The sequence below is a fragment of the Diceros bicornis genome, chromosome 23 (assembly GCF_020826845.1).
Source record: "Diceros bicornis minor isolate mBicDic1 chromosome 23, mDicBic1.mat.cur, whole genome shotgun sequence".
NCBI classification, from domain to species: Eukaryota; Metazoa; Chordata; class Mammalia; order Perissodactyla; family Rhinocerotidae; genus Diceros; species Diceros bicornis.
In genome coordinates, this window is record NC_080762.1 from 34,985,145 (window position 1) to 34,996,952 (window position 11,808).

Below are 11,808 nucleotides of genomic sequence, written 5' to 3' on the forward strand. Positions count from 1 at the left end.
AAAGATATTTGTTAATTTTTATTAAAAAGAATAATCTCCTTAACTAAGCCTTGCTTTTCTGTAGATCCCAAATTATGTGAGGACATGTGGGTAGAGATTAAAGTCCACCTAGTTCCATTGATGCTCTCCAAAAAAGCGCAATCAGAGAAGGTGAAGCTAACCTGGAAAGAAGATGCAGAGATGTTTGCCTAAATTTAAAGGGGACAAACATCTCTTTGTCGGACCATGAAATGGCAAACAAATTGAAGCGCAAACCCAAAGACCATTTCAATTTACTGCTACAGGCGTAGTGACTGAAAGGTTTGGGACTGATAGTTTTTGCAAAGAAAAGTGAATCAGAACAGTAGCCTCTCTTAAAAGAAAAGAGAAAAAAAGCCTCTGAAAGTTATAAACATGAAAGCTGGCAGTATATGCATAAAATTTATTCCAAAACTTTATGTAGTATAAAGGAAGGGAAGTGTTTTACACACAACTCAACTCAGTATGAGGTCTAGGGTTCCCCCCCTTAAAACTTGGCACTATCTTTAAAAATAAAATAATTTCAATAATTAGAACAAACTATGAAGGTATTGTGCATTTCTGTTTTATGTAGATAATAAAATATTACTTTAACATAAATATATAAGGATCTCTGCGTTTTTATTTTCCCCACAAGCACAACCAAATGTACCAAAACAAAGTATTTTTAAAGAGACTGAACAAAAAAATTACATCCCGTATAGATTTTGCTCACCTACTCATTTAAAGCTACAGAAAAACAGTTTCCAGAACCTTTTTGCTTTAAAAGAAATAAATATACATTGAGGCAGGCCACTTAAAAATGATATGAAAATATTTCCCTGGGTAGCATTAAAAAAAGAAAAATAGACAAAGAAACATTTAAACTATTTCTGCATTTCAAAAGACAGATATTAAACATATATACATAGTGGTAAGGTTCAGTGGTAACTTTCACCTTAGTAAACCTATTCGAGTTAGAGGAGCTTTGGACACATCCCCTGAACTCCAGCTTCTGACCTTATCCACTCGGTTATAAGAATCTGAAAATTCATTTCCTCCCTTCACCATTGGCTATTTGCCCTGCTCTGGATAGCTTCACTAAAGACCAGTCCCCACACCTCAGGAACAAGCAGCGTGATGCACCCAAAGCAGCTCTGTGCCCATCTCCTTGTGACATTCGTTGGGGGAAATGAAATACAGGCAAATAAATATGCCCATTATAAGTCATCATTTATCTTGCAAAAACATCGAAAATGAAACAATCACAGGTGTTTGCAAAGACAATATAAAGCATATTTCCTAAAACCTTAACTACTGAGTGTGCAGTGCTAATCTGATATTGAACCATAATTTTATGGTTTTGAGAATTTAATTTTTTAAAATAAAAATTTGCCTAATACCTAACCAGAAAAAAGCCCCAAACTTTTAAGATTAATAAAAAGTGTTTTCCCTTTTAGCGCCCTTTTGTGCTGATTACTTTTTAAGATTTTAACTGATCACAGTTTAATGGTATTTATTTTCAATACAGTTACAACTTTTTTTACCTACACTTCCCAGTCAAGTCTTTTGTTATGGGAGTTAACCATTTTCCATCAAGATAAGGTAAAAAACCGCACTTAAAACTATTAACAAAACTATTAACAGAAGGATTGAAAATAGCATTTTTTTCCCACTTCATCTGGCTTCCTTAGTGAAAGAAGGGGAAAAAGCTGTCCAAGTTAAATCAGCATTTTCTGTAATAAATTACAGGAAAGAAGGTGTGGGACCTTAAACATGATTTGATAAACAAATGAGCTAGCCAAGACAAAACCAGTCTAAAGTGGAGATATTCTCTGTATGCATGTGGGTATTTGTGTGCTAAGAAACACAGTCTATGCATACACCATTAAGTTCCCAGATTATTTTCTTTATGTTAAAAAAAAAAGCTATTAGAGGAACAAAGTTTAACTGCTGCTGTCAGCACAAATAATTCCTCATAATTAAGTTATTAAAACTGAAGGCAGAGAACTATACAGGGGTGTCTGAAGATGTATATTTCCCTAGTTCTCTCCAAAGTGCCACTTTCTTTCTGTTGGACAATTCTGGAAATATATTTATCCTCCACATTTCCTCTGAGCTCTTTCACAATGGGCCCGCCTGATAAAATGAAGCGATCAGTCACTCACGATCGATTTTTCTTTTTCTCCCCTCCACACCTCCCCCAGAAACACTGCCTGAAAATGAAGTTTACTTCGTGGCCGGTAACAAAAACCAATGCCTGACTCTCACTTTTGTACTCCATACTGGATTCTTGCCTTGGATAAAGAGGGTGGACCATGCACATTTCCTGAAAGCAGAGAATTATTTATTTTGTATGAAGCCAATCGTTTTGCTTTGGTAAAAGGAGCGAATAAACATTACATCAATGTAAGGGGGGGGGACGGAGATGTGAAGGTAACAAAAGTTCACAAACAGTAAGAAGAACAAGGGACAACACAAGACCGTTAGAAATGGAGAGTGGCCAAGAGCTGGCTTCAACTCTCTCGGCTGAAGAAAACAAAACAAAACCCGGCAATTTCAAAACGAACGGTGGGAGAAACAAAAATACGTTCATGAATTGGTTCACGTAAACTTCGATTTTCTTGCAGTGCAAATTTATGTGGTTAAATTTTGCCTACATCAAAGAACGTGTGTATTTTTTCCTCTTTCCTGATGGGGGTCCACATTAAATAAACACAGCAGCATGTGCCAACTCCGAGCATCAGGAAGCTGTGCCCTGTGTTTATCAAGGTTTGGTGGATTTTTTTCTTTCTTTTTGGTAATTTGTTTAGTTTTGCCAGGTATTTAACTCAGCGCTTGCCATCTCTCTTTCTCTCTCTTTCTATCACACACTCTCGCCTCACTCTCTCTCTGAGACACTCCACTTCATTGCCTGGGTACTAGCCTGTAAAAGTCAAAACATCATTACACCTGCTACCGTTTAAAGGATAGTCCAGTGCCTTAGTCGCTTTCCTTATTTTTTTTTTCTTTTTAAGGGACGGGGAAATAATAATTAAAAACAAAAGAACAATCAGAAGTTAAAGAGGGAACAACGGGGCCGGGAAAGGGCCGTGGACCGAAGGGGAGGGGGAGCCCCGCGCTCTGCCCCTCCCCCCGCTCGAGTTCACTGGACGGGCGTCTGCACCCCGTGGTGTGGTGGCGTGTCCCTACTCCCCCCGTACACATCCTCGGCGCCCGGCAGAGTCCCTCCGGGAGGGGTCATCCTTTTCTCTTTCTGTCTCCTGTTACAAAACCAAACTCTCACCACCTCCTTCTCCAGCTGTAAGCTGTCCGCGAGGGAAGTGATCTCCTGGGCCGAGGGCTTGGGGCATTTGAGGAAATGGCTCTCCAGAGCCCCCTTGACGCTCACCTCGATGGAGGTCCGCTTTTTCCTCTTGCGCCCCTGCGCCGCGATCTTGTCTATGCTCGTGGGGCTGCCCGAGGACGAGTCCGCCTCCTCCAACCACTTGTTCAACAAAGGCTTCAGCTTGCACATGTTCTTGAAGCTCAGCTGCAGGGCCTCAAACCTGCAGATGGTGGTCTGCGAGAACACATTGCCGTACAGGGTGCCCAGCGCCAGCCCCACGTCCGCTTGGGTAAATCCCAGTTTGATCCGCCGCTGCTTGAACTGCTTGGCGAACTGCTCCAGGTCATCCGAGGTCGGCGTGTCCTCGTCCGAGTGCGGGTCGTGGTGCGCGCCGGGGTGGCCCGGAGGGCCTTGCGGGGGCGGCGGCGGCGGCGGCGGCTGGTGCGGGTGCGAGTGCGGGTGCGGGTGGTGGTCGGCGTGGTGCGGCTCGTCGTGCGCGTCCCGCAGGCCGTGGTGGTGCAGCCCAGCCGGCTGCCCGCCGGCGCCCAGCATGCCGTTCACGGTGAAGCTGGGCTGCGAGTAGAGCAAGCCGCCGTTGGACGCTCCCATGGAGGGCGGGAGGTGCGCTGCAGCCGCCGCGCTCCGCCATGCCCCGGGCCCCGGGTGGTGGTTGGCGGCGTGGTGCACCAGATGCGGCGGCCGCTGCTGTTGCTGCTGCTGCTGCTGCTGCTGCTGTTGCTGCTGCTGCTGCTGTTGCTGCTGCTGGTGCTGCTGCTGCAGGGCGCCTGGCCCGTGCAGCTCGTCGCCGCGGCCGCCCTGCTGTACCACCACCGAGGGCTTGATGTCCGGCTGGCCCAAGGGGCTGGTGGACCACGGGGAGCCGTCGCCGCCGCCCCCACCGCCGCCCCCGCCCCCGCCGCCGCCGCCGCCGCCCCCTCCGCCGCCGCCGTGGGACAGCGCGGTGATCCACTGGTGAGCGTGGCTGAGCGGGTGCCCGTTGCTCTGCAGCGCGCCGTAGTCGCCCTGCACCAGGCTCTGCGCCTCGCGGTAGCCCCCCGCGCCCTGCTGCATGCCGCCCGGCGGCTCGGCGTGCACGATGGAGGCGCTGGAGGTGAGCAGGCTGTAGTGGTTAGACGCTGCGGTCGCCATGACTCTCGGAGCCGGACTGAGCGCTCCGGTTAAAGGAGCCGCGCATTTGACAGTTACTTTTTCGCCTCGGGCTCCTCTCCTCGCTCGCTCTCTTTCTCTCCTCTCGCTCTCTCTCCCCCAGCGGGCAGCTCCGACGCCCGCTCCGACGCCTTCTGTTGCTGCTCCTGCTATTACTGCTGCTGCCGCCGCCGCCGCCTCCCGCCCGCCCTCGCTCTCTTTCTCCTCCTCTCCCTCCTTCTTGCTCTCGCTCACTCTCTGACTAGCTCCGCGCTCCCCCCTCTCCTGCTCTCTCCAGCTCTCTCCCGCTCTCTTGGCAGCGCCGGCTCGCAGCGGCACGCGCCTGGGCCCCGCCCCCTCCGCCCCCTCCCATTGGCTCCGCGCCCTTTGATTTACGTGGATACCACTAGCAACCTCCCAGGCCGGCGCCACTGATTGGCGCAGAGCTGCCCCCTCCTCCTCCCCCCGGACGCGGAGTCCTCTTAGCCCTCCTCCGATCCCCCCTCGCCACCCGATTCAGACTCTCTCAGTTCTCACCTCCCCTTCTCCCCCGCCCCCGGCCTCCTCCGCCCAACTCAGATGGGCCCCGCCCCCCATCTGTCTCCCAGGCACACAAGCCGGGGAGGGGTGGGGGGCGGCCCCGACGTTCTAGCGACCCTAGCCACTTGGAAGACTTGGGTGGCGGGGATGGGGGGGTCGGGGGGGTGAGGGGGGTTCGGTCCACCTTCCCTTCCCAATAGGGCTGGGGGTGGTGGTGGTGAAGAAACAGAGAGGTAGAGAAAGGCTGAGTCGCACCGAGCCAGGGGGAGTCCGATTTTTATTCACCTTGGGACACACGCACACACACACCCGCTTCTCTTAAACCCAGAGCCAGAAGCCAGACTTGTCTCCTTGTTGAAGTCTCCTTTCTCCCCACGGTCAGAATTTTAGTGCCTTTGTGCTTCTTGTTCCAGGGTGTGCGACACTTTTGCCCCAAATAAAGGTCCTCTTCGTTCCCTCTACTCCGCCGCTGGCGCAGGCTCTCTTCCTTTTCGGGTCTAGGCCCAATTGTCTCTCAGCCCCTGAGCGAGAAGACCCCACGAGAGGCAGGCTCAGCCCGGGCATCGGCTTCTGAGACTCCTGTTAAGGCGCGGAGTTGCTGGCTCTGACAGCGCAGCGGTCTGGACTGAAAACAAAACAAAACTCAAAAAGTCTCCGTCAGAGTCACGCACTGGGGCGCGCGCACAGTTTTTGGTTTAGAAAACTAGGAGGCTGCGCGGGCCGACCTTTGCCTTTTGCGAGGCTACAGGAGCTCTAGCAAGGGCTGCTCGGCCTCCGGGTGCGGTGGAGGCACCAAGGGCCGCTCTGGGAAGCCGAGCCGCTGGGGCTGCGTGCGCGCTTCCCTGCGTTTCTGGCGCTTTTCGATGCAACTTTTTTCCGTTAGCTGTTTCGAAAAGGAGGAAGAGTGTGTGAAGGAAAATGGGCTGATGCTAGGGGAACCTTCCTAATCAGTAACTTCCGCGGGCGCCCGCGGGTGGGGTTGGTCTAACTCAGCTCTCAGGAGCTCGCTGGCGAAACTCCCTGCTTAGCCTTCAGCCGTGAACTCCAGAGCAAGACTGCGGGACGGTGCACTGGCGGCGCCGCTCTATGGAGCTCTAGCGCGTCGCGCCGTCAGTTCCCAAGCCGCCCTGAGCAGGTGCCTGCCGCCGGTTTCGGAGCCCGCGAACTGGGTAGGAGAAAGCCAGGCGCACCCAGGTTGGAGCAGGGCCAAGTGCACAGCGCCGATACCAAGAAGCAAATCACAAGTTGCTGCCGGAAAGGGAAAAAAAGACCTCAGAGAACGTGAATCGCGTTCTCACCTCTCACCCTTGGCCCCGCGCGTTGTAGTCCTCGCGCTGGAGCTGCGGGCGGTCGTGGGTTTGTGAGGGAAACCAAATCAATGCTCAAGGGGAGCTCTTTGGGGCCTCCGAGCATCTTAATCTAGACAGTAAAGTGGAGCGGGCCAGAGAATTCATCATGACTAACGAGGAGCGGAGCTCTTTGGGGAGTGGCTGAGCTGTTTATAAATCACCACGTTGAGCACCCGCCCGGGCAAGGCGCTTTGGCTGAGAATTTCCACGTGCCCTATGTTTATGAGCGTGTGTGTGGGAGAGAGAGAAATGGTTAGGGGAGGGGCGAGCCCACAGGCCGCCAGCGGGACGGACCTGCATCTCCCACGCGCGCACCCGCGCGGCGAGGCGAGGACACACACCGCGTGGCTCTCGGTCCCAGCGCAAGCGCGGAGCCACACCGGCCGCGCGCCTGGGGGCTGCCAGGAATCCCATAACTTTGCCCCGCTAGGAAAAAATGAAACAGTCCGAGCCTCCGAGCGCGCAGACTCGGCGGCTGGCGCCCGCGGCGCCTCGACTGGGAGAAAAGGGGCTGGGCGGCGGGCAGGACCGCCTCCTCCGGACAGCTGCCTCTAGTCCCCCGCCCTGGGCGCGCGGCTCTCCTGGGGCTTTGGGAGCGTACAGGCCGCTCGCCAGCCGCGTCCCGTCCTGTCCCCCACCCCTCGGAGAACTCAGAGCTCGCACAGTTGGAAGAATCCAGCCACCGCTAAGGGCCGCGTCCGGATACTCAGCAGTCCCCTCCCCCACCCCCCTTCCGGGGCAGGTGTCTGCTTTTCTCTGCATCTGATTTCACATTTCTCGAGGGACAAGGCCCTTTGCAGCCCGTGGGGGATACACTCGAGGGAAGAAAAAGGTTTCCAGGAGCATGACTGAGGGAACCAAGGCGGCTGGGCTCAGAGTCAATTTAAAAGTCCCCCCCACTCTCCTTTCCTTCTGTCCCCTTCCCTCAACCCTGGGCATAAGGCGCTGGGGGGGGGGGGGTTGGGGGAGCAAGAATAGGCTGCACGTGTACATCAAAACTTCCTGTCTGCAATGGGACTTCACTGGCGATTACTGCTCGGAGATCCATCCCACGTTGACGTCCCGGGTCTCCACTCTACTCCTCACCCCCGCCTCAATTCGCTGGCAGGCGGCGGAGCCGAAGCGCTCCCAGCGGGGTAAACCTGGGTAGTTCTACTGGATTAATCACCCAATAAATTCCTGGGAGTACACAAAGCGATACCCTACCCCTGGGCCTCAGCCTCCGCACCCCACCCCCAACCCCGGAGGCGGGCCAATCGCCGGGCGGGCAGGGCTGGGCGCGCACTGTGGCTCTGGGTATCATCTCCCCCCGCGCCACCGTTGCTTCCCCGCCAGTCGCCGGAGGCCCGGTTGGCGCGAACGCCGGGTCCTGAGTAGCCTCGGCTGGCTTCCTGTCTGCCTCCCGGCGCGGCGCCTCCCTGGGGCTCTAGAACCTAGGCTCTTGGAGGTTTTAGCTCCAGATGGGGGCTTCTTCATCCTCCCTTTCCCCCTCCCCCTGTCACGGGCGCCTTTCTTTGCGGCTGACCCCACCATGGCAGAGTCCGCCTGTCTGCCTGCCTTTCTCCACCCGCATAAAAGCAGGTTGAAGGTGTCTCGAGGAGACACCTCCAAGTTTTGATTCAGCTCATTCCCTTTCACTGTTCAAAGCAGCTGTTCAAATACAGAGGCTGCTTACGTTGACGTGGGGAGGATTTCAAACAACCCTAAAATGCTTTGAACTGACAAGGTGTCTTGATATCTCCTTCACTCCAGCACAGCTCCCCGAGATCACTCGCAAGGACAATGGCTGAGCAGGCGGTTCCTGCGGGCCTCGCTGCCTCGGGGGCAGACTGCCAGGTCCCCTGGGCCCCTTCAGCGAGAACAGGCTCGAGGCACCCTGAGAAGAGATCCTGGTAACGGCACCAGCCCATCCCCTTCTCCTAAGTCCAGAGGAAGGGCTCTGCTCAATCGGTATCCTGACCTGGACTGGTCTGAAGGAGTGGTGCCGACTCCCTCCTGCCCTGCCAGGGTGCTCTGCGAGGAGAGGAAATAACAGCATGTACGACCTAAACCCCGAAGACCCATATTGATCCCCCACACTCTCACACTCCTCGAAAGAGTGAGCTGGGGCTGGGTCTCGGTAGCCCCAGAGCATCTTGACCCAAGGACCCCCAAAGTCTTCACCTGAGTAACGATAATGGTATCACTAATGGTATCACTCCACATACTCTAACTTGAACGTAATTTATTAATTCTTTCATCTAGTAAACACACTCACACTTTACGTAAAATATCATTTATTTCTATAACCCAGGACTTGGCAGAAGAACCACCATAATCACTCCAATTCATTGCCGAAAGGACACAGTTATTAAAATAAAGGTGAGATGGTGTTCATCTGATAGATCTTTATTTCTTATTTATGTAGTCCTATGATAATGGAAATCAGGAAACAAAGGAAATTTTCTTAGGAGGTGGCAACTGGCTTAAACTTGGGTAAAATTGCCTATGATGTTTCCTTTTTATTGTACCACCTGGAGGATGGTTTGAATCCCTTCTCCTCCTCCTCCTTCTTCTGCCTGGTTCAGGTCATTCACTTTCCCACTTTCTGCTCTCCTGCCAGCCCCTAGGAGCTGTTGGATTTGGTGGAGTCTCTCTCACATTTGAATGGAACTTCTTTGCTAAGGGCCTACAGAATGTCAAAACTGAGGCTCCCTCTTCAGAGCTGCAGCTGTAAACAGCCATCCACACAAAAAGGCAGCTGGCTGCCTTAATGAAAACCTCCTTAAAGCTTCAAGAACTGCAGACTTGGAGATGCATTTATAAGAAGCATGGAAATGCATTTCCAAGTTGCCAGTTCTTGTGAGAGGCACAATAAACATTTACCTTAAAAAAAAAAAAAGGACAGAAATTAACATCTTTAATTATGTAGCAGCATATTGTCTCCTGAATTTAAAAAATCCCATATAGATCTATATCAGTTACTGTCTATATATACATTTTACAAGTTTCTAAATGTGCATCTGTCTCCATGTCATAAACGGTCTTGAAGAAGGAAAAGTTTTCTGAAAGTTGAAACTCCCATTCTTCATATGCTTGGCAACTCTGTGTTTGTCCATGCCTCACATACAGACGAGTCTATTTTATCTTCACTACTGTGTAAACCAGTGAGATGTAATGTTCTAAGTTCAGTATTTGAAGAGGAATTATTTGAATTCATGGATATTAATCTCTTTCCCTTTTTCTTCCAGTTCTGAATCTCGTCATTAAAAATGATCCCCACTTTGTAGTCCGCAAGCGAATATTTTATAGACAGGCATGGCTTGAAGACTTCTAAAACCATATCACCCAGGCAGTCTAGCTGTTTCAGGGATTACTTTGAGTAATTTATCAAAGGAATTCTGCTAAATTTTGAGTGGTGAATATGCGGCCTTATGGGGGAGAAAGCATAAAGGACACATTCCATCAGTGTGCAAGATAAATTCTATTTGGAGTTAATACAGCTTGTTTATATTGAAATATCAGGAACAGAACATGAGGCGATTGGTGGCTCCTAGTTCCCTTCCTGAAATTTCGTTTTCAAAGGACTAGCAGTTAAATGGCTTCCTAGCAATGGAGCCTGAAGGTGTTTCTCAACCACCCTGCCCCCCCTTAAAGTAGGTGGGGTGGATGGCTGGCCACCAGGAGGGAATGACAATTCTTTGATAAATTAAAGTGATTTCAACAGAAACCTCCTTAGCTCTAAAGCATTTGGAGAGGTTCTGAGATGAAGCTCTTGCCACAGTCCCTTCCCTCTCTTATCCTTTGGAGCAATCCGAGCAGCGGAAGGCAAGGGGCGAGAGCACGGCACACACCTGCGCATCGGCGCGAGGGAAGGGCGTCCTCAGCTATTTCACTGATGCCTCTGTGTCCAAGGGCTAGGGCTGGGTTTTCATCGCTGAGGGAAACAAGGCTGCATTTGGTCGAGGTCGGATTTCGGTTTTCTTATTCTGGCTACACAGAACACGAATACAAATCTCTTCTCAAGTGTACGAGTGCACTTAACAAGTGTGTTGTTAGTGTCCAGGGGATGGCAGCCAGCAGGGGAGGTGTGGTGCACCGAAGCCAAGTTTTCCTGAGAGTTAACCACATCGGTAATAGCTGTGTGCCGGGACCTTCTGCTAGGTCTCTGAGTTTCAGAACTATCATTTCAGGCACCTTTGGACTTAATAAAGTTAGAGATGACCGTTTTCTTAAAGACAGGTTTCCAGAACGTGGGTCCTGGGAATGTAGAGGCTGGCACTGCCGGGAAGAAGACGCAGAAAGAGGAAGCCTTAGGCAGGTTGGAGCAATAAGACCAGCTCACTCCTCTTGTCTTTCCTGAGAGTTTTGTAACCTAGGGCAGCTGGGTCCCAGCATTAAATGCAAAATACGAGAACAGGACACGGCCGAGTCACAGGCCTGATCATATTAACGCCCTAGGTCAGAGGGAGAGAATAATGAATAGGCGCAGAGCTCAGTTCGTGGAAGGGAACTTAATTAACCTTGTGAGAGTGAAAGTCAGAGATCATGCCTAGGACCGTGGTTTAGGATGCTTATATTTACGTGATTGTGAGTGTGTGTGTGTTGTGTGTGTGTTGGGGAGGGGGAGGGAAGAGAGTAGTGTGCTTTGTGCATTATACTACTGAATTTTTTTTTTTTTTTTTAACTCTGAAAAAAGCTGGAGTTCGTTCTACTCAGGGCCATCCAACCACCCACACAATGCCGCGGGGAACTCTGCTGCCAGGGCCCCCGAGCTCCGCCAGGAGGTTCTGTGTCCGGGCCTTGGCCTGCGTGGGGGATCAGCCCCAGTAGGGAAAAGGGGCTGCGGCGTCCTCGCGCCCTAGGCTGACCTCCGGAGGGACTCCTAGGGAACAGAGCGGGGTGGGGGTTGGGGGCGTTCCCTGTCATTGAGCCACTGAGCTCCTAGGCAGGTCCTGGCTGCGATCCGGGGGAGGAAGACGAAGGCGAGAAGCGGGAGGCCGGGCCATTGTCCAGGGAGGGCGCATTTTTGTCCGGATGCTGCTGGTTGCTATAGCGAGGAGGGAAATCCAAACAGAAGGGCTCAGTTCGCCTCCCTCGGGCCTGGGAGCAGCGCTCCTTCCTCTCAGCCAAAATAAAAGTGCCGCCCGGGGCCTGGCACCCCTTCCCCGGAGAGCCGACTGCGGGCTCGAGGAGAGGGGCCCGGAGGATCCGGGCGCCGAGCAAGGGGAGGGGGTGTCCACCCCCGCCTGGAACGGCCCAGCAGGTTACTGCTGGAGCGGGCGGAATGCACCAGCCACAACTGAACCTCTCTCTCTCTCCTTGCTCGCTCCCGGCCCACTCTTTTCCTGCCGTATTTTATTTAGGAAAAAAATCTCACAACCTTCTCAAACTCGTGAGACTTTCCCAGTAGGTGAAAGCCCTCTTCGCCGGGGCTACTGGAAGCGTTTCGGCGTTGGAAGCACCGTC

The 11,808-nt window shown here is 52.2% G+C and overlaps 1 protein-coding gene across 1 annotated transcript; it reads right to left on the reverse strand.

The window, feature by feature from the left end:
• Nucleotides 1-3,142: 3,142 nt before the first annotated feature.
• On the reverse strand, nucleotides 3,143-4,606 carry POU3F2 (POU class 3 homeobox 2). Its single transcript, XM_058566856.1, has one exon. The coding sequence runs from the start codon at nucleotides 4,472-4,474 to the stop codon at nucleotides 3,143-3,145; it is 1,332 nt and encodes a 443-aa protein (XP_058422839.1). The 5' UTR covers nucleotides 4,475-4,606.
• Nucleotides 4,607-11,808: the final 7,202 nt, after the last annotated feature.

Coding starts and splice junctions, on each gene's coding strand:
- POU3F2 (XM_058566856.1), bottom strand. CDS start 4,474: ATGGCGACCGCAGCGTCTAACCACTACAGCCTGCTCACCTCCAGCGCC.